The sequence below is a fragment of the Helobdella robusta genome, assembly GCF_000326865.2.
Source record: "Helobdella robusta unplaced genomic scaffold HELROscaffold_26, whole genome shotgun sequence".
NCBI lineage: Eukaryota > Metazoa > Annelida > Clitellata > Rhynchobdellida > Glossiphoniidae > Helobdella > Helobdella robusta.
Window position 1 is genome coordinate 2,164,837 of NW_008704349.1, and position 23,351 is coordinate 2,188,187.

A 23,351-nucleotide genomic window follows, 5' to 3' on the forward strand; every position below is an offset into this window, starting at 1 on the left:
GCCCAGTGACGACGAACACGCGCACGACAGGCATCGCGACGCCACAAAATGACGTCATCGACACAGAAAATCAGCCACACCAGCCACCATCGTCACAACAACTACTAAAACAATGTAAGAACAGAGTGGGGACCTTAGAAATATTGTGAAGTCGATTCACATGACGGGGATAAACGAAGATAACGCATGACGCGATAAACACGACGCAACAGCCACACACACACATACACAAACACACACCACACACACACAAACACACCACACACACACACACACATACTAACACACACACACACACAATGCAACAATAAACATGACAACAACATTAAAAAACAGCACAAATAACGAAATAAAACAGGAAAACACAAAATAAGCAACAAAATACAACATATCTCACAACTGACAAAGCAATGATACACAAGGCAACAAACACAACATCAACATCAACATCCTTGTCAACAACAAAAACATCAACAACAGCAACAAAACAATGATAAGCGAGGCAACAAACACAACATCAACAACAACATCATCATCGTCAACAACAACAACAACAGCAACAAAACAATGATACACGAGACAACCAACACGACGACTTCTAAAAGAAGTGTTAAAATATTAGGCGACAGAGACGATGATGAAGATGGTGATGATGATGGTGATAAGAAAGACGATGGTGATGATGATGGTGATAAGAAAGACGATGATGATGATGATGGTGATAAGAAAGACGACGGTGATGATGATGGTGATAAGAAAGACGACGGTGATGATGATGGTGATAAGAAAGACGATGGTGATGATGATGGTGATAAGAAAGACGATGGTGATGATGATGGTGATAAGAAAGACGATGGTGATGATGATGACGGTAACAATGATATACATGATGGTATATGGGTATATAAGTGTATGTGTGTATAGAAATTTAGCAATTAATTAAAGCAATTAATCACTTTTCCTTCTGCTTTTCTGCCAATGTTTGTTTTTTTGTTTATATTTATCTATTTGCTTTACAACTTAATTGTTTGTTTATTCATCCAATTTTTCGTTTATTCACTCATTTACTTACTTTATTCATTTATTTATTAATACAATTCGTTTATTCATTTATTCATTATTGCAAGCGTTCTTTACTAAATTACCTAATTACACATTTAACTATTCATTCATTCATCCATTCATTCATTCATCCATTCATTCATTCGATTTATCAACTCATTCAATCATTAATTTTTAAAAGTTTCAGTGAAATTATTTTTTTCCAAGTTTTTAATCTCTTCAAAATATATCCTCCCTTACTCTCAATGGGAGATCGGCTAAAAAATTTCAAATCATCGTCGTCAATTCAATCAATGTTTTGGAAAAATTTATGTCTTTGTCTGTCTACATGCCTGTCTGTTTGTCTATACGTCTGTCTGTCTCTCTACATGTCTGTCTGTTTGTCTATACGTCTGTCTGTCTGTCTACACGTCTGTCTATCTAATGATGACGATGATTATACATAACGGAGATTATGATGACGACAATAATGAAAAAAAGATAATCAAGGTTTACACTTACACCTTGATCATTCTTTTCAGTCTGTGTTGTATTGGCTGTCTGTTCGTTTATTTGTCTGTCTGTATACTTATTTGTTTGTATTTTTGTTTGCTTGCAGGTTAGGTTGTATTCCGGTATAATTGTCTCTAGCTTAATGTCGGTTTTGTTGACTGATTTTATATTTGTATCAAAATATATGTTCGGATGCCTTGTTGAATGTCACTCTCTTCCTACTCTCTCTCTCTCTCTCTCTCACTTTTATTTTTTTATGTATCTCTTTGTTTCTTATTCTCTCTTTCTCTTTTTATTCATTTTTATTCATTTTTTTATTCTCAACTTCTGTTTCTTCATCTTTGACAGTTACTGTATTTCTTGTTATAAATTTTTTCTCCAAAACATATTTATTTCTCTGTATTTTCTTTCTTTTTCTCTCTCTCTTTCTCTCTTCTTTTCCTCTCTTTCTCTTCCTTTTATATTATTACGTTTATTATTTTGGTATTATTTTTCTGATTTTTTCAGCCGGGCGGGTAGGCTTGCGGCCATGCTATCGGTTCATCTCCTGCTATCTTATCTGGCAACGACATCTCTGATGTTTAGTCTATAATGTTATGATGTATAATTATTGAAAAATCTCAAAAAACATTTTTATTATTTTATTATTCATATTTTTATTTATATTATTATTCATATTATTACTCTCTCTCTTTCCCTCTCTCTCTCTCTCTCTCATTTTCTTTGTATTTACTTTCTCGTCCGCTAGTCTGTTCTACAAAAGGCATATCAATAAATAGTAAGAAATGTATGTAATGTATGTGTATACAACATGTGATTGTACGTATGTATGTGTGTGTCTGCATGTATGCCTGTGTATCTATCTACGTATGTGTATATGTATGTGTGTGTGTGTGTGTGTGTATGAACGTATACATAGGCGTCTTTGTGTCTCTATTTAATCATTCGTTTGATTGTTATTTGCATTTTCAATGAGAAATGAAAAAAGAAATAACTAGTAAGAAATAAGAAAAAGAGAGAGAGAGAGAGAGAGAGTAAAAGAGTGAAAGAGAGAGATGGAAAGAAAGAAAAAGAAACGGAAGAAAGGAATATGAAGGAGAGTAACAAAAGGGAATACTAATAGAACAGAAGAAAAAGAAAGAGAGAAAGAGAGGGAAGGAGGAAGAAATAAAGAAAGAGTGATAGAGAGAGGGAGATAGTATCAATGTTAAATGAGGAAACGCGTTACACATCAAAGTTTGATAGTGTTTTTCCGAGTTCTCATTTACTCATCTGTTCTCTGCTTTTCTTAGAAAAGTTCGTTTCTCCAAAAATTGTTACTTGAAAAATGATTTTTTCTTAAAATATTTAGAATTATTATTATCTTGAAACATTTTAAAATATTTTAAAATTATAAAAATCATCGCGTAGAGCTTGCCAGATGAAACTTCTTTTAATTTCGCATTACTTTTCTGATCTTTCATTACAATTATTTCAAATTGAAAAAAGATACTTTTAAAGAAAAGATTTTCACGCCTTTTAAAAGTGCAATTAAATATCAAGAAAGTTTTTTCTAGAGCTGTTCCTGCGATAATTAAAAATAATGAATGGGAGGTACTTATTTGGATTATTATTCCGAAGATTTTAAATTGCTCTGCAAAGATTCAAATCATTAAAATTAGTTTTTACATTCTTTAAACTTTTTTCTTTAAAACCTTCATTGTCAAATAATATGCCATAAGGAAAATGCTAAATAACGTATGTGTGTATATTTATGTGTTTGTGTGGTGTGCATGTGTGTGTATGTGGTGTGTGTGTGTGTGTGGGTGTACGATAGAAAGTAATCCAATACAGCCTTCGGCTCTGTGATTTGCATAGAAACATAAAGAATCCAATTTTAAGACAGCAAATAACTCTAAAAAACATTTGAAAAAATAAAATGTAATGAATTATTCAAACAATTTAAGAAGGTAATGCATATACTGGATTTCATAGGTGGATAGGTCATTTTTTACAGGACAAAAAAATATCCAGCCAAACCGAAACAAACGTTAATTACTTTGGTGAATTTTTTTTAAATTTTCACACATACAGCCGCACACAATCCACACAGCTACACACATATTCGCATACTACACACACATATATTTACACAAACACACACACACACACACTCACGCATATTTACACACACGCACGCACACACGCCACACACACGCACGCACGCACACACGCCACAAATAATGACACATCTAACACACCGAATACAAACACACACACAACACAACACGCACAACTTCAATTTTAATGATACATAAAAATAGGAAAATGAAAAATAAAATCTACATTTAAGTAAACCATACGGAAGCACACACATTGGAAAATGATGGATGCCTCGATCGCACTTGAAGAATGCCAACTAACTACAACAGAAGCTGCTACAACTACTACTAAGAGTAGTAGATGTGGTAGCTGCAGCACCGTAGTAGTAGTCGTAGAAGCGGCACAGTAGTAGTAGTAGTAGCGGCGCCATAGTAATAGTAATAGTAGAAGCAGCAGTAATAGTAGTAGTAGTATCCCACTAGCAACAGCAGTGGCAGGTGTAGTAGCAACAGTAATTACATTAGCAGTAAGTAGTAGATGCCGTAGTATAGTAGTAGGAGTAACATTAGTAATAAAAGTTTTGCTGCTAGCAATAGTTGTAATACTATAATTAATGAAAATTTTGCAAAATAGGATTTTATTTCAAAAATTCAGAAAATATAACGTATGATCTAACTTTTTCTTCATTCGTTAGTCGCGGAGTTTTACCTTTCATCATGATTTTCTTAGTACCATCAGTAGCCATTTTAGAAGTTGCAGTTACAGAATTAGTATTACTACTACTTGTAGTAACGGTGGTAGTAGTGGTAGAAGTCGTGGTAGTAGTAACTTCATCTTTTTCCTCATAATAACTATCACCATCACTCTGTGAGGTTGCTGTGCTTTCGTAATAATTATCACCATCTTCCGAGTTTTTTGGAGTATATGTCAAAACTGTAATTTTTTCTGAAGTAGTGGTAGCAGCAGCAGCAGTGGATGTAGTAGCAGTAGTTGTTGTTGTTGGATCTAAACCCCAGAACCATGCCCTTTTAACCCTTTTTCCCATTGGTTGCCCATCGTCGTAGTTATCAGCGTCATCAACAACACTATTTTCATCATCATTGTTGACGTAATCATCACTATAACCTCCTTTTCTTAATTGCTCGTTATATTTTTCGACATCACTATCATCACCATCTCCATTATTTATACCATGGTCATCGTCATAACTAGCATCATCGCCGTCGTCATCTTTAAAGAATTCATCTGGAATGATGCAGTAACCTGGATTTCCTCGGTGACCTTTTGAACCTTTTTCACCTTTGTGACCCGTGGGCCCGATGTCACCCTTGGATGAATTTTCACAGTGTAATAAGAATTCATTATTTATTAGTAAGTGTTTAATTCTTTGGCTGATTCTGATTTCAATAGAAATTCGAAACAAAATCATTGTTAGCTAACTATTAAGTAATTGAATTCAATGGAAAACATTTAAGTAAGTTAAATAAACAAATAGATAGACATTAATATAGTTTATTTTATTTAAAAGTGCTTTCAAAACATTGATTTGAATGAAACCTTCAAGCCCGGTGAACCTCTTTCACCGCGATTGCCCTGTTGAATAAAAATGAAAATTGGGAATACTTTATGTGAAAAATATTTCTTGATTTCGTAAAATATTATTAAAATAATAATCATTTTAAATTGAAAAGTTGATTGTAAAGATTAATTTTTCGCTATTTACTTTTTAAATTTAATACCATTAGTAAAAAAAATCAAAAACTTTATCCCCAGTGGGTCCAGCAGTCCCATCTCGCCCATCCACGCCTTTTGGGCCTGTCGACCCAAGTTCACCCCTCTGACCTTTCTGGCCTTTCAGACCTTTGTCGCCTTGCTTGACCTTGTTTTGATGACCGCGGTCACCTTTGAGACCCCTGTCGCCCTATTGGTATGTAGATTGATTTATCACTCTCACCCTTATCTCTCTCTCTCTCTCTCTCTCTCTCTCTCTCTCTCTCTCTCTCTCTCTCTCTATTTCTCTCTTTTGTCACTAAGTCATCAAACTTGATAAAAGCGTTTCAATATTCATCATCACTCCATTCATCATTCTCCTCGTTTGCATCATCACATCATCATTAGCATCATCACATCTTCATCTTCTTCATCATCGACTCGACCTTATCGCCTTTATTTCCTTTGGGACCAACGGGGCCAGGACTTCCCTTTACCGAAAGACCCTTTTCACCCTTCTCGCCTTTGAAAATATTTTTCGGGCTGATCTGTGTAGTTATTAAACAGTAAAAGCAACAGCAGCAGCAGCAGCAGTAGCACGTGTAGTAGTTGCAGCAGCAGAAAAAAAAACCACAACAGCATCAGTAAAAGTAGTAGCTGTAGATGTAGTAATAGAAGTGATTTAGCTTTCACTACGTAAGTCGTAAATATAATGCAGAAAACTTTGTAAACAGTAACAAATACTAGTGGCTAGTAGATACAAATATAATAATAATAATAATAATAGCACAGGCGTAATGACAGGCGTAACAGTTATAGCAGTATTTTTAAAGAGAGGCAGTAGTAGCCGGTAACTGTGGTGAAAGTATCCAGAGAGTTTAATTTTGAGTCTGGCGCGCTGAGATAACAATCTAAGTTTTTAAAAATATGCAACATGACAAATCGCACTGCATGTAGGCGCACATAGCATACAGATATATAGACACATACACACATAATCACAAACACGCACACATACGCACACGCACACACACGTCTATTAAGATACATGTGCTTCTTAGAGATAAGAGATGTAGAAGCTGATGCAAAAATTAGGTTACAAAGTTAAATTTATTTGCCCACGCACACGTACACACACACATACAAACAATTACATACACGTACACACACACACACACACACACATACTTCTGGTTCTACGTAATCTGGATCCATCAATTTCAACATTTCAATTCCACCCTGTTAGAAGTTAAAATTTTGGTGGCTATTTCTCCTTCATAATCATTATTATTATTATTATTATTATTAATTTATTATTATTATTATTATTTACCCTAAAAGGTGTTCCGAGTTTTCTGAACGAGCCCAAATGCAACAGAGCTTTATATGAGAAAACTATCGGCTGTGATTTGAAAATAATAATAATAATAATAATATAAAGAATAGTAAAAATAATAACAAAATTATCACATCACGTGACTAACGTCATCATCATCACCACCACCAACACCATGTGACTAACGGCGTCAACGACGACTCCGGTGTTCACTTCCGTCTTATCGTCAAGAACAATCTTATCTTCGTATATCCTCAATTTAAATTTCCGCCATTTTCTTCGCGAGCCATCATCATCAGCAGCAGCAGCAGCCTTCCTGTTAGCATCGTCACTATCATCGTCTTTCTTCTTGTCACCAACTTCCTTTCCAGAAAAGTCGACGTTGAAGCTGGCGATGGCTACAGCGTTCTCGCCACTTATCCACATTCCCAGTTTGAGAGAATTTTGTGAAAATTTAGTAATTAAACAATAATTCAGCTCTAACTTTTTATGTCTTATTGCTATACAGATAAATTAAGTAGAATTTGTTGGTCTATTTTTAACTATTAAAATCCAAAATAAAACTCGATTGTCGGATTCAAACCAAGGCAAGTTTTAAATCTCAGACACACAAACACATATACACACATACATACACATACACAAACAGACATAGACAGACAAACGTACGCATAAATACACACAAACACATTATATACTGTTATACTGCTCGCTCTTAACCGTTCCATGACGGTTACTGAACGAATAGGATTGTTTGTTCTCGGGAAAATTCTTTTTGTTTCTGTAAACTCGTTCGCTCAACGTTAAATAACTCGACATTGTTCGTGTACATAAAGTAATGAGAGATGACTTTAATTAGTGACTTACGTGTGTTAGGTATTAGTTAGTGTTTAAACTCCTTCTAACCAGTCAGTTCCTATTGTATGTCATCTCATTCTTATTATACAAAGTATTATATTCTCTGATGAATTATATGTTATATTATCTTATATTAAGCTGCTTTATGTCTGTAAATTTGCTGTCTTGTTGTGAACTACTTTTATAACTTAACTATCATTAGAATTACATACCTACTCTAACACATTTCAATATATACAATCTATTATTATTATTATTATTATCAAACACTTATAAAGCGCCTATTAAAATAAATATCTCTCACAAGCGCTATCGAAAAAAGAAAAATAATAAACGAACAGTGAAATAATGTACATCCTATCAATAGACGATATGATACAATCAATTACAATCGTTCATCGCAAAATGATAAGTTTTCAAATTCTTTTTGAAATCAACAATGCCCATCTTCGACATTCTCATCGACATTGGCAGACTATTCCAGACGATTGGTCCCGACACTGCAATGTCTCTAGACGATGTCTGCAGCTGCGTAGTTGGTACAATCAATAAATTGACGTCATCTGATCGCATGCGGCTTCTTTATGAATCTATCAGCCAGGTATTCTGTGAGTTGTCCGTTTATGGCCTTGTACATAATGACGCATATTTTGTAAAAAATTCGTTTCTTCAGTGTTAGCCAATGGAGGCTATTCAGAATTGGCGTCACATGATCGTATTTTCTGCCTCTAACAATCACCTTTGCAGCTCTGTTCTGAATAGACTGGAGGTCAGCAATAGACCTTTCTGGCAACCCATAAAACAGACTGTTGCAATAATCCAATCTCGAGTGGACAAACGCATGGACCAATGATTGTGTTACAGTTTGATCCAGATATTTTCTTATTCGGTATATTTGTTGAAGTTGTGCTGAACATGATTTAGATTGCGATTTTATGTGGTCACAAAGTTTTAATTTAGTGTCAAAAATACATCCCAAATTGGTAGCCTTCTTGCAAAATTTTATCTCATTATCTTCAATCATTATTGAATAAATTTATACTTTTGATAGCTGCTGCCAGGTGCCCATTGGTAAAAACTGTGATTTATTTTGATTAACTTTTAGACAATTTTTTGACATCCATGTGTCAACTTCAGCCAAACATTTTATTAGTCTTTCAACTGCACTTTCGAACTGATCTGGTTCACTGCTGACTATTATTTGAATGTCGTCGGCATATGCATGATAAGAAAAACCAAAAGTATCAATTACATTAAATACATCAGCTGTATACAGTATGAACAAAATAGGTCCAAGTATTGAACCTTGTGGCACTCCGGATGACTTTGTTTTTACACTAGACAGATGCCCTTTGTAAAATACCTGTTGAGTCCTTCCAGTCAAATAGGAGTCGAACCACTTGATAACAGTTCCAGCAATGCCAAAGTCGTGAATTAATCTGTTAATTAACCTATATTTACTTATACCTCCTAATACCTCCTAACTTGAATTATCATCTACTTAATAATACACATACACACACACTGAGACAAACGTACACATAAATACAAACAAACACACATACATACACATATACAGACAAAGGTACACATAAATACACACACACACATACACACACACACACACACACACACATATTCACACATCCCCTTACAAATATCCGGAATACAGTACGGACAAGGTACCAGTATTTTGACTGAAACTTTTATAGTTGACGCCGAACTTAACGACCCTGGAATTCCCCTCAAACTGGGTAATCCCCATTATCTGGCCGTCAGAATCAGTGTTGGGCGATATCGAAAGGTGAAGGTCGAATGGTACTGGTATGTACTTCAGGCGCATTTTGCTGGGCTGTAGTTAAGTACAACGTTGTACAATCTTGTATGGTTTATCGAAATGTTCACTCAATTAATACGAAATACTCATCATCATTCTCGTCACCGTATATTATCATCATCATGAACTACAACATCATCATCAACAACAACAACAAAAAACATCACTATCACCACCACCACCATCATCATTATTATCATCACCGTTTGATAGATGATAGTCTCTTTTTTGAATAGGAACTCATAGGCTGGAATGCCATCCAGGGACATGGTGTAACCAATCAAATCCGGTCTGATGTGACGACCAAGCTGTTGTGATGATGATGACGACGATGATGGTAGTGATGATGATGATGAAGATGGTGATGATGATAGTTATGATGATGGTGATGATGATGAGGATGATAATGAATATAATATTCAATATAATCATCATCGTTATCAGAATCATCATCTTTTTGTCATCCTCATCATCATCATCTCCATCGTCATCACCATCGTCATCTTCATTTCCATCATCATCTTTACCTCAATCAAACTCAGAAAGTCGAACTGAGTGAAGTGTTCTTTCCTAGATGATATGACCATTCCGTCATCACTTCTTTCCACCTCTCCATCACCCTCTCCATCGTCTTCATCATCTCCAATTATTGAATCCCAGTATTCCGAAGAATCTAATCATTATCGTCATCGTCGTCGTCATCGTCCTCATCACCATCACTCTCATTATCGTTACAAGAACTAAGAATACCGTTACATACGCCCATTCACTCGAAACCATTACCATAAAATATACTGAACGGTCATTTTTAATCTAATCATTGTATGTATGTATGTATGTATGTATGTTTGTATGTATGTTTGTTTGTATGTTTGTATACATGAATGTACGTGTGTGTGCATGTACGTGTGTGCATGTACGTGTGTGCATGTACGTGTGCGTGTGTGTTTGTGTGCCTCTGCGTGTGCATGTGTGCGTAGGTATGTAAGATGTTTCCTTTCATTGTTACGAATTTGGCATACTTCGGTCCACTAATACATTGATAAATTTTTCAGCTAATTTCTTTTCATTAAATAATCAATCAATCAATCGATCGATCGATCGATCGGGCAATCAATCAATCAATTAAAATACGACCAATTAACGAGTTAACAATTTTTCCATTCATCTTCAAACAAATTTAACCTCCGTCTACAACATTCAAGATCGAATGCTCCGCCGAAGATGAAAATGATGATGACGACGACGGCAATGATCCCATTTCGTAGTCATATACAATTCCATCTTTCTCATGGAAAACATCAACATCTTTGTCATCATTTCTATTACTATCATTATTATCATCATTATTATTATTATTATTATTATTATTATCATCATTATTATTATTATCATTATTGTGATTTTCAACGCTGTTTCCACCGTAATCATCACCGATATCATCATCATCGTCGTCCGGTCTACCGCTAATGTTATGAGGTTTATCACCGCTGCCTATCATCATAGCCTCATCGTTTTGATAAAAATTCAAAACATCATCATCGTCGTCGTTATTATCTCTCTCTCTCTTTATATCATTTATATAGGCAATATTATCATTGATATCATTAATGATATAGGTCGTATTATCGTTGATATCATTAATGATATAGGTCGTATGATCATTATTAATATTATTACTATCATAATCTATTACAATGTCGATGATGTTGTTATCATTACTCATTTCAGAAGCTTGTAAGCCATCGCCATTTGTGTTTGTAGTAAGAGTTGTAACCTTTGATTCACTGCTAACGGTATCATTCTTTACCAATCCAACAATTATCTCGGCGACATTAAAGTTACTACCAATGTTTGTTGGATCTGTGGCGGCCGCAGTTGAAGTTGGAGTAGCCGCTGGAAAAGCTTCCGCATTTGCAGTAAGTGGAGCGTAATTTTTAGTAGTTCTAGTATTCGTAGTAGCAGTAGTGGTTGCAGTAATAGTATTAGTAGTAGTAGTAGTAGTAATAGTAGTAGTAGTAGCAGTAGTAGTAGTAGCAGCAGCAGCTGTAGTAGTAGTAGTTATAGGAGTAGTAGTAGCGGTATTAGATTTGGGTTTTTCAATGACAAACTCTAAAGCTGACGTTGATGAGATCCAGCCATGCACAGTTACCAACATTGATATCCGAATTAATAACGGGAAGATCATTTTAAAATTTTTATTCTGCAGAATGGGAATAGTATATTTTAAGTATTTATGATTTATTTAACTAAAATAATATTATAATTATAACGATATTTAATTAATTAGTCAAATTAAAACTTCAAATCATTAAAAATTATTAAACTGTTTTAACAGTTTAGCTAACTAAACCATTCATCTACTTACTTATAGTAGTTTTTTATATACAGGTTTGAATTCTTATAAATGTAAATATATATATATATATATATATATAATATATATATATAACCCTAGTATATTTCGGTTTCCAGCCATATATATTTATATATATATAGATTATATATACATAGTACATAGTACATGTTATATTCTATATACTTATGTTTTCAGCGTTCGAATATTTTATCTTTGCTTTGCGTTGATTATATATTATCGTTGATCGATGTCGTTTTCGCTTTTACACAATTTTTAATTATTATTAATTTGGTTCGGAGATAAAATGTCGAAGCGACACAGAATTGACGTTGGTGATTCTTCATCTTCATCTAAAAAGAGGTGATCTCTAGTTTTTGTAATTTTTTCAAGTTCGACTGTTTTATTACCGTTTCTTAATCATCGCCCCTCTGTTGCCGCTGACTTTACTTTTTTTACTATAAAAAGTAAAAAATATAATTTAAAATTTAAATGCTAATTTCAAATTTTGTTTTGCAGATCGGATGATGATTCAAAGCCGGTGGTTTCAAACGTGGCGAGTTTTCCCACTGTCAAGTCAATCCTCACCCAAAATCCCTTCACTGGTAATTTTATTTATAATGTAATTCTCTTAACATTCCAAATTTACAACATTACAAGTCAAACTAAGTTATCATGCTTCTGCTGGCATAGAAACAAATATTTACCCTTAAATTGAAATTAAAAAAATTAATTGTTACTTTGTAATGTTTTATTTTGAATTATTAAATTTGGTTGTTTTAATCAAATTTTATTAGAAATTCAGTCAATATACAATTATAGATAGATAGATAGAAATTAATTAATATTATAAATAAAACTTGACATTGATTATAATTAGATAAATAATTATGCAATAATAATTGATGCTTCTTTTAACTTTTGTTTATTATGTTACAAAATTAATAATAATTAATCATAATGTCATTTTATATAAAGCCCCAGGGCAAGTGACTTAGGTGCATTATTATTAATTACTTATTAAAATTATTGAAATTGATTTGTTATAAGGTCTGCCATTCACTCCTAAATATTGGGAGCTGTACAAGAAACGTACCAATCTGCCAGTGTGGGAGTACAAAGAAAAATTCATCGACATCTTGAACAAGAACCAATGTCTTGTGCTTGTCGGTGAGACAGGTTCTGGCAAAACGACTCAAGTCTGTAGCAATCATCAATTCTTAAATTTCCTAATTTAGAACTTTTTTTGCAATATTTCATTTCATGTTTATTTTTTATTTTTCCATTAATGGTGATTTTTAATTTTTGCCACCTTGTACAATTTTTTACGAGATGTTTGCATGCTTTGTATTAAATCTTATATTTAGTTTGGCATGTTTTTAAGAAGCACCCACAATCTTTCTAGAAGTATTTACTCCAAAAAATAAATTACATTATTTCATTTTTAAGTAATTAAATTAAAAATTATTTACATTTCTGTAAAAAGATACCTCAGTGGTGTCTGGAGTGGGTAAGAGCAAGGTACACTAAGAAAGGTGTGGCGTGCACCCAACCTCGAAGGGTGGCCGCCATGTCAGTCGCTGCCAGAGTGGCAGAGGAGATGGATGTCGGGCTGGGACAGGAGGTCGGCTACAACATTCGATTTGAAGATTGCACATCGAGCAAGACAATTCTAAAGTTTGTTATCCATCTTTTAATTTAGACATATGTCACAGAGCAGATGTTTCGTAATGAAGAATATGAATACTTACCTAACTGAATGTATGCCTACTTATACTCGAATTACAGGTACATGACTGATGGTATGCTGTTGAGGGAGGCCATGTCAGACCCCCTTCTTGAGGCGTACGGGGTTGTAATGTTGGATGAGGCCCACGAACGTACCCTGGCAACTGACATCCTCATGGGTCTCCTCAAAGAAGTTTCTAGACAAAGGGCAGATTTGAAGATTGTTGTCATGAGTGCCACTCTCGATGCCGGAAAATTCCAGGTTGAGTTTCACTTTCGTTTTAGCATTTTATTTTATAACTTTTTTAAATCTTTAATTTTTATTTATGTTTAATATTGTTAATCTTATTGAAATTTGTTCACCACTATTCAATGATTTCCTCCTCAACCGTTCACATAGCAATACTTTGACAATGCCCCCCTGATGAGTGTACCTGGCAGGACCCACCCGGTTGAAATCTTCTACACCCCTGAGCCGGAGCGAGATTATCTGGAGGCGGCCATTAGAACTGTCATCCAGATACACATGTGTGAGGAGAGTGAAGGAGATATACTGCTCTTCCTTACTGGACAAGAGGTTTGTAATGCTTAGTTTTGATTGGCGGATTTGATTGATTGATTGATTGGCCATGTGATTGGTTGATTGTTTGGCTGATTAATTGGTGGTTGATTGTTTAGGATAGCTAGACAGATGAATGATTATTTCGATGGTTCATTTTTAGGTTCATTATGTAATTGGGTCATCAATTTCTGAATAATTTTCAAGTTTTCACTTGTTTATTTAAAACTATTTTCAATTTTTTTTTTCTCAATATCTCTACTCAGTGAAATAATTAATGCTTCCCCTGACAGGAAATCGATGAGGCATGCAAACGCATCCAAAGAGAGATCGACAACCTGGGGCCAGAGGTAGGAGAACTCAAGTGCATTCCCCTCTATTCAACCCTCCCACCCAATCTTCAACAACGCATCTTTGAACCTCCACCTCCCAAACGACCCAACGGCGCCATCGGCAGAAAAGTCGTAGTGTCAACGAACATTGCAGAAACTTCACTGACAATCGACGGTGTTGTCTTCGTCATTGATCCTGGATTTGCCAAACAGAAGGTGTACAATCCGAGAATCAGGGTGGAGTCGTTGCTGGTCACTGCTATCAGTAAGGTGAGTCGGCTGATCAAGATGCTTCTGATATTTCTATAATTTTCCTCTAATTTCATGCAGCATGTGATTTAATGACTGATTTTTAGAAATTTTTTGTTTGTATAAAAAATTTTCTTGTTTGGCATATGCTAACAACATCTGATATAAATTTCACCTAACTACGGCAGGCCAGTGCCCAGCAGAGAGCGGGTAGGGCAGGCAGAACCCGACCGGGAAAATGTTTCCGCCTCTACACTGAGAAGGCCTACAAGAATGAGATGCAGGACAACACCTACCCAGAGATTCTACGATCGAATCTCAGTGCCGTTGTCCTACAACTGAAGAAATTAGGAATCGATGATTTGGTGCACTTTGATTTTATGGACCCGCCTGCGCCTGAGACTTTGATGAGGGCGTTGGAACTTTTAAATTATTTGGCGGCCATTGATGACGATGGTGAACTTACAGAGCTTGGCTCCATGATGGCAGAATTTCCACTGGATCCGCAACTTGCCAAAATGGTCATCGCAAGTTGCGATTATAACTGCTCTAATGAAATTCTTTCCATCACTGCTATGCTGTCTGGTTAGTTGGTTCATTGGCTGGTTGGTGGCTCTTGTTTGATTGGTTTTTTGGTGTTTGAGGAATTGGTTGATGGCGGGGGCTTGATTTTATAATTTCATCTTTTAGAATTGTTCCTCTCTATTTAAAAACCTTTCATTGCCACTTCAGATGAAAACTTAAAAAAAAAATCTTTCGTCTAGTATTTTATCCTATTATAGCATGTATCATCCATTAATTATGTCGTCATTCATTGGACTGAACCCCTGCAGTTCCGCAATGTTTCGTGAGGCCCACCGAGGTGAGGAAGCAAGCAGATGAGGCCAAGATGAGATTTGCGCATATCGATGGCGACCACCTCACACTTCTCAATGTCTACCACGCTTTCAAACAGAGTTAGGACAATTTCATTCACTGACTAGCTTATATTAATCACAATTTTCAAATATTTGTTTGTCGAACCTAACCCCCATCTTTCCATCTTGGCAGATCACGATGAAGCACAATGGTGCTACGACAACTTCATAAACTATCGATCCTTGAAGAGTGCGGACAACGTGAGGACCCAGCTGGCTCGCATCATGGATAGGTTTAATCTACGACGCTCCAGTACAGAGTTCAGTTCCAGAGATTACTACATCAACATTAGGAAGGCTCTTGTCTCTGGATACTTTATGCAGGTTGGCTGCCTCATTGATTGGATGGTTGGATGGCTGAGTAGTGACTGATTAATGTTTGTGTGCGTGTGTCTGATTCTAATGTTCTTGGTATTTCTTGACTTTTAGTCTGTCACGTTCCATTCATAATTTATGATGAACAAACAAACAAACAAACAAACAAACCATCTGATCAGGTGGCCCACCTCGAACGCACTGGCCATTATCTGACAGTGAAGGACAATCAGATAGTCCAGTTGCACCCATCAACCTGTCTCGACCACAAGCCTGAATGGGTCCTCTACAACGAGTTCGTCCTCACCACTAAGAACTACATTAGAACTGTTACTGATATCAAGGCTGAATGGTTTGTTTCTACACTGTTTTCTTTCTACTCAAAACTCATTCGATACGCATTATGATATTTATAACTTCTCTGATCGCCATTTAATTTTATCATTCCTCCTCTTGTATAAACAACGTACTTTTAACCATCATCTGCATCATCTTCACTCACCATCGTTCTCTCGCTCAATAATTAATTCATCATCATTGCAACAGGCTAATACAGATCACGCCGCAATATTACGACATGTCAAACTTTCCGCAATGTGAAGCTAAACGAGTCCTAGAGAAGCTCATTGCCAAGATGGACTCGAAACAACAATAAATATTTCTCTCTCTCACTCTCTCTCTCACTCTCTCTCTCTTAATCTCTCTTAATCTCTCTCTTTATCTTTCTCTCTTTTTCTATTTATCGTTTCCTACCTAGACCTCTTTCTTTCTTTTTTCTTACCTTCTCTATCTTTCTCTTATGCCGACTCATTCTCGATCTTATTCTCCTCATTCTTTAAGGAATCTGTTAAATCTCTGAATTTAATTTTACATTTATAAAGGTAAAAACTATGCGTCTTCATCTCTCACCCCCCCCCCCCTCTCTCTCTCACTTTCTTCTTTTTTTAATTTGAGTTTATATGTTAAAAATGGAAGAAAATTTAATAAAAAAATATTAACAATGATGATAATTTTATTAAAAACTATAATGGTAAAAACTCTAACAATTGCAGTATTGTAGAACGCTAAAAATTATGCAAATGTTCGGTGAAGTTGGTTGTGTTGTTTAATGTCATTGTTAAGTAAAATCGTATTATATTATTATCCTTATTATTATTATTTTAATATCAGCTGACTAAAAAAAATGGTTGCATGGTTAAAATGAACTAGACAGGCTGCAAATTTGTTCTCGTTTTTAATGGTCATCATCAACGGATCGTCATTAAGATAACAATTGGATAGTTTTGTTATCTCTCAATGTCTCTATGTCCTTTGTAGTGAATGTTATTAACGTTTTGTTACTTTAGGCAAAAATAATTTTTTTTAAATTATGAAAATAAAGTGATGTGTATGTTGGGAGTTTGTTTTTTTCTTTATGTTGAGGTTGTTTTTGGTGTTACCTTTGACGGTCATCTTACTAAGTTTGGCGAAGAAATTTAGTGATTAGTGGTTATTATTATTTTTTATTAGTTCCCCAATCAATATAGACCCCAGAATGAACCGATTAGGCAACTTTAACGTATGAGATACGCAGTAAAATGTACGAAAGCGTTAACGCTCCCTTGCACTTGGCCTATATCTGGTAAATTTTTTGTAGTTTTCTCTCTTAGTTCAAATTGTTCAATTATTCTTATGGCTTAACTCTTGAGATACGTTTTAATATTATGTCTACCTTGATGGACAGCAACCACGAAACACACGCACACATGTGCATTTCATTAAAAACTAGCCAGCAGTTATCTATCAAGTGCAAAGCCTAATGGGTGGAGAACAACATGACAATCGAATGATTGAATGAATCTTCGATAAATGGCCTGGCTCGCTTGCCTGTGTGTTTTACTTGTGTGTGTTTTACGCGTGTGCGTGCTTGTAACTATATATAAGCGTGTGCAGGTATGGTTTGGTCTGTTTAACTTCTTCATAAGTGAATGTAGGTGCTTTCTACGCACATGACAATCTCAAACACAGACAACAAAGTTATGTTAGTACATTATCATTATTGTATGTATTAAATTTAAAATTTCTATCTTTCTCTCTCATCTGTCCCAATTTTCTCTCTGTGTCATACATCATTCAATACTCATGAAAATTGATATTTATGTAAATATTCTCAACCAAAACGTAGTACATAATACAATCGATATTATATATATATATATATATATATATATATATATATATATATGGGTACATTTTGAAATATAACACGTGTTGCGTAGTTGATATGAAATTATTTCTTGGATACACACACACAAACACACGTGTACATACATACATCTTTACATACAGATACATCTTTCTCTCTCATCTGTCCCAATTTTCTCTCTGTTTCATACATCATTCAATACTCATGAAAATTGATATTTATGTAAATATTCTTAACCAAAACGTAGTACATAATACAATCGATATTATATATATATATATATATATATATATATATATATATATGGGTACATTTTGAAATATAACACGTGTTGCGTAGTTGATATGAAATTATTTCTTGGATACACACACACAAACACACGTGTACATACATACATACATACATACATACATACATACATACATACATACATACATACATACATACATACATACATACATACATACATACATACATACATACATACATACATACATACATACATGATTATCGTCAACATCATCCTAACCATACAGATAACTTTTATCAGTGAGTGACGATATTTTAATGATGATATATGCTGATATGGTAATATCATGATACAAGCATACGACCATCACATGATTTTTTTACCTTAGTTATTTATAAATAACTATCATAAAATAATACTTATTCAATCGTAACATCTGTGTATTGTGTACGTGTGTGTGTGGTGTTTGTGTTAATAGGTAGGCAGGCATACTACAGTATATATATATATAATAGGTATATATATATATATAATGTATTTCTTGTATAACGTATATATTTTCTAGTATAAAAATAGATGGCACGTTTGCGGGTTAATGTTTTTGTTCTATTTTAAGGTGTTTCTGTCGTTTTAATTCACTAATTATTAGCTTAATGACTTATTTAATTGAGCATTTGAAGCTCATTTTACGATTTTACCTGTTGTTGTTGATTTGCGATATTATTTAAAGAGATATTTACTTTGTTTAAAAGTTAATTCAAGTTTTAATAGTAATTAATTTTTGGACTCAGTGTGAAGTTTGTAAATTTCAAGTGTTCTCACATAGAAAAAGCTCAACTTTGTGACCTGAGATTGAACATTTCTTCAAAGTATTTTAAAGTAAGTGTATTTTAAAACATTTAATTTACATTTTTTTAACCTGTAGATGTTAATTTTTTTCTTTTAATTTGAGAAAATTATTGTTTTTTAATAGTATAGTTATTAGAAATAATCAGTTTTTATACTTAATAGTATGCTCAATATTTGACTATTATAAGTATTTTTCGTCAGTGTATTTGATATTATAGATAGTTACTAACTCATCCATAATTATTTTCTTTGTTATTTTTGTTTAGTTTTATTTATATTATTATTTTGTTATTATAAAAGCTTGTTTATTTATATTATTATATTTTTCTATTCAGATTACTTTCTGAAATCTTATTAAAGATTATGACAATATTAATAATAATAAGATTATAATATTATAATTATATCATTCTACTATAAAATAAGTACATGCCACATAGGCTGCAGCACAGTAAGAGCCTAAGAACAGTGTACTATGGGTTCCCATCATAAAGTAGTTGTCATAGGAGGAGGTCTTGCTGGGATTTCCGCTGCCAAAACCTTGATTCAGAATGGTGTTCAGGATGTGCTGCTCATTGAGGCTAAAGATAGGCTCGGAGGAAGAGTTCATACAATTATTCATGGTGATGAAAATATCATTTTTACCATTTTTTTTCATTTTTACAATTTTATTTATCAAAATTTGTTAATTATTTTTCTCTCACATCACACTTTTACTGTTTTAGCTATTGAATTCCTTTTATATTTTTGTTATGGCATAGTTTATAATAGTTCTCATGATTCAAAATGTTTTTTCTAAAGATGATGGGGGCCCATTGGAACTCGGGGCACAGTGGATTCACGGGGAAAAGGGCAATGATATTGCCGACCTTGCCAAACAAATTGACTGTGTGTACCACTTTAAAGGTTGGCTGGTTGATTGGTCGGTTGGTTGGTTGGTCGGTCGGTCGGTTGGCTGGTTGGTTGGTTGAATGATTGGTTGGTTGACTAGTGACTGATTAATGTTTGTGTTTGTGTGTTCCTAATGTTCTTGGTATTTCTTGAGTAGGGTAAAAAGGTAATTATTAAAGATTATTAATCACAATGTTGAGTAATTAATATAATAACTAGTTAAATACGTACATGTATGCATCTTCATTTAACGTTTCATTCAGCAATAAGGTTGATATATTTTGTAATGATTCATTCCACAGATGAGGCAACTAAAAGAGAATGGTCAGAGTATTATGATGAAGAGGAGGAAGAAGAGGAAGATAAAGAGGAAGATGAAGAAGATGATGTCAGTGATGATGAAAGTGGCTATTTTCTTTCGGACTCCACACCCATACCTGAAAATCTTGTGAGAGAGTCATTCATCAAATTTGATATGGCGTTAGAAGAGGCGGATACTTACTATGACAAGAAAATAATCAAAGACAACAGCATAACGATAGGAAAGTTCATTGAGAACAAAGTTCAAGGCTATCTAAACTCTAGCAAGAACAAAAAAGCAAAAGTAGGCTGTACAAACATCCAGACCATTAAAAGGTCTTTGATAGATTGGCGTATTCTCGCCGAGAACGTTGAGAATGCGTGTTCTTCTCTTCAAGAAATTGCTCTAAATGTGTGGGGCGAATATTACTTGCCACCTGGTGTGGAGAGCTTGGAACTTGGTAGCAAAGGCTATCAACCTATTGTTGACTTTCTTGCAAACGGCATTCCGAAACATTCGATCAAGTTGAACACAGTTGTTGAGTCTTTAGAATGGAGCCCTGGTTATAAGAATGATAACGCGAAGCATAACCGTAATAAGAATGAAGACGAGGATGATGACAGCACTGTGAACGATGATGAAAGGTTGGAGTGTTGCAACCGAAACATAAACGAGAGTGGTTACTACCTGAAACTGATGGACAAGAAAGACGACCACGCATTCAATCAAGTCATGAACAATGTCGTCAATAGTAAAAACACTGAAGATGGTTATGGCAAACCCTTGAAGGTGAAATTAAACTCCGGTGAAACGGTAGAGGCAGATCACGTCATTGTCACCTTGCCACTCGGTGTCCTTAAACACCTGTGTGGCTTCGACAACCACCAAATCTCTGGTGTCACCAGCAAAGACCAGAACTTCTTCTTGCCTTCTCTACCGAAACCATACTTGCACTCCATCGACAAACTGGCCTACGGGACGGTGGACAAGATATTCCTAGAGTTTGAGAAGCCCTTTTGGAAAGCTAAAAATTCGACTGGCGTCCAATTTGTGTGGAGACGTGGTGAGGTTCTAGAGCTGGATTGTTTAAACAAATATGGCAGGAGCTATGAGGTGATGAATTAATTCATCATTACAATTATAGTTAGGCATAATTATTTAGAGTTATAATTTGAAAAATTAGTATTTATGATTAAATAACTTTCATCTTATTATATTTGTTGATAGCATTTTATCTTGTAACCTACCTCATACGACCACTTTTTACTAAAAATGTTGCATGTTGAACACCCTTCAGAACACAAAGTGGTACCAGTCGATACAGGGCTTCAATACCCTCCTGCAGCACAGAAATATGTTATGTGGGTGGGTGGCCAGCTCGGAGGCAGTTGAAATGGAGAGGGAGAGTGACGATCTTGTGATGGATGTCTGTGTTGAGTTGCTGCAGAGGTTCAGTGGAAAGAAAATGGACAGACCTTTCAGGATGATTAGGTAATGTGTTCCGAAAATACTTTAAATTCATACGCTTGGGGCTGGAATTAGGGATGTGCTTTTTGATAGTTTAAATGAATTTTTATACGATTTAAGATCCAAATGGGCTCTGGATCCGTTCAGCAGAGGTGTTTATTGCTACAGAAAGATTCCATCCTCCTATAAGAACAGTCTGCAGTTGGCTCGTGCTCTCCCGACTAATGATGTTGGTGATGGAGGTTCAGTGGTGATTATTGGTGACGATTGGTGTAATCATTTTTAAAAATGAATTTAAAATAATACATTGAAGATGAGTTGATGAATTTTTTATGATAGTTTTCATATTTGTTAATATTTCCGTGACACATGTATTATTACATTTTGGCAATTGTTTGTTTTGCGCATGATTAGAGAGGGCACAGTTGAATTTTCAGAAATTGGGATTTACAGATACAAATTAATTGATGAATGGATTGATTGATTGATTGATTGATTAACTGATTGATTGATTGATTAACTGATTGATTGATTGATTAACTGATTGATTGATTAACTGATTGATTGATTAACTGATTGATTGATTGAGAGTTAATCGCTTCCCTATTAAATTTTCAAAAACGTTCCAGAATCCGCGCCTGTTGTTCGCCGGTGAAGCCACACATTGCCACTTCTACTCGACGACTCACGGCGCCATGGCTACAGGCGTCACGCAAGCTCACAAGATCATCAAACATTATTCGTAATTATTATTATTAAAAAAAAATATTTAAAGATAGCTATCTATATCTACGAAAGAATTATTATTATTTTCACTGTTACTATTTTAAGTAGTAGTATTCTTACTTCTTAATTGCATCCGTAATTATCGTAAAAAATAACACACACACATACATTCACATACACACACATAATTCACACACACACATAATTCACACACACATACACACACCACACACACACACACACACTTATATGATATACATTATTTATTTATAAACTTTTTCCATGTCGTTGTGATCTAATTATCTATTTAAAGTCAACTGATTCAAATTATCTACACAGCACACACACACACACAAACACACACACACACACATTACCAAATCAGGGATTTTTATTTAATTAAATTTATACTGAACTCTCGTTAGGATATTTAAAATATGCAATTTCATATAAACACAAATTATGTATGAGTGTGTGCTTGTGTAGTTATGTAATTACATGTGAGCCCGTTTGTGCGTGCGTGTGTGTATGTGTTTGTGTGTGTGTGTGTTTGTGTGTGTGTGTGTTTGTGTGTGTATTTTGAATGGTTTTTCTTCGCATTTTACAATATCCTTTAAGGTTACTTCATTTTCAATTTGATTTTTCAACACTGTTATGATTGTTGCTATTGTTATTGTTATTATTATTATTATTATATGATCGTTTAATGGATTATTTCTTTGTATATGTTTTTTTTATTTATTGATTATATAATCTATAATTCTTTCCTGATTATTTCGCATTTATTTCATTCATTCCACACGCTAATTCATCGCACACACAAACACACACATACAAACACATACAAAC

The 23,351-nt window shown here is 34.5% G+C and overlaps 4 protein-coding genes across 4 annotated transcripts in view; 2 read left to right on the forward strand and 2 right to left on the reverse strand.

Moving 5' to 3' along the window:
* Window positions 1-2,057: 2,057 nt before the first annotated feature.
* On the reverse strand, window positions 2,058-7,108 carry HELRODRAFT_173500 (hypothetical protein; the record flags this gene model as incomplete). Its single annotated transcript, XM_009020106.1, has 9 exons — window positions 2,058-2,128; window positions 3,249-3,282; window positions 4,313-4,963; window positions 5,194-5,229; window positions 5,399-5,557; window positions 5,793-5,894; window positions 6,535-6,585; window positions 6,680-6,748; window positions 6,869-7,108. The coding sequence occupies 9 exons, from the start codon at window positions 7,106-7,108 to the stop codon at window positions 2,058-2,060; spliced, it is 1,413 nt and encodes a 470-aa protein (XP_009018354.1).
* A 2,083-nt stretch (window positions 7,109-9,191) lies between these two features.
* HELRODRAFT_173501 (hypothetical protein) lies at window positions 9,192-11,565 on the reverse strand (the record flags this gene model as incomplete). The annotated part of the gene is made up of 4 exons (XM_009020107.1): window positions 9,192-9,392; window positions 9,581-9,685; window positions 9,905-10,050; window positions 10,563-11,565. 4 exons carry the CDS (start codon window positions 11,563-11,565, stop codon window positions 9,192-9,194), a joined length of 1,455 nt encoding a protein of 484 aa, XP_009018355.1.
* Window positions 11,566-11,980: 415 nt separating this feature from the next.
* HELRODRAFT_191960 (hypothetical protein) lies at window positions 11,981-16,488 on the forward strand (the record flags this gene model as incomplete). Its single annotated transcript, XM_009020108.1, has 12 exons — window positions 11,981-12,096; window positions 12,253-12,338; window positions 12,784-12,932; window positions 13,220-13,410; window positions 13,522-13,723; window positions 13,862-14,038; window positions 14,314-14,622; window positions 14,790-15,186; window positions 15,435-15,557; window positions 15,652-15,842; window positions 16,016-16,185; window positions 16,380-16,488. The coding sequence occupies exons 1-12, from the start codon at window positions 12,041-12,043 to the stop codon at window positions 16,486-16,488; spliced, it is 2,160 nt and encodes a 719-aa protein (XP_009018356.1). The 5' UTR covers window positions 11,981-12,040.
* A 3,104-nt stretch (window positions 16,489-19,592) lies between these two features.
* The window catches only part of HELRODRAFT_191961 (hypothetical protein), a gene marked incomplete at its 5' end in the record, with an annotated part of 4,155 nt that continues 396 nt past the window's right edge, over window positions 19,593-23,351 (forward strand). The window contains 7 exons of the mRNA XM_009020109.1: window positions 19,593-19,740; window positions 19,919-20,005; window positions 20,272-21,422; window positions 21,607-21,800; window positions 21,897-22,005; window positions 22,406-23,002; window positions 23,029-23,351. Coding sequence (XP_009018357.1) covers window positions 19,593-19,740; window positions 19,919-20,005; window positions 20,272-21,422; window positions 21,607-21,800; window positions 21,897-22,005; window positions 22,406-22,522 — 1,806 coding nt within the window. The 3' untranslated portion in view covers window positions 22,523-23,002; window positions 23,029-23,351. The remainder of the gene's footprint in view (window positions 19,741-19,918; window positions 20,006-20,271; window positions 21,423-21,606; window positions 21,801-21,896; window positions 22,006-22,405; window positions 23,003-23,028) is intronic.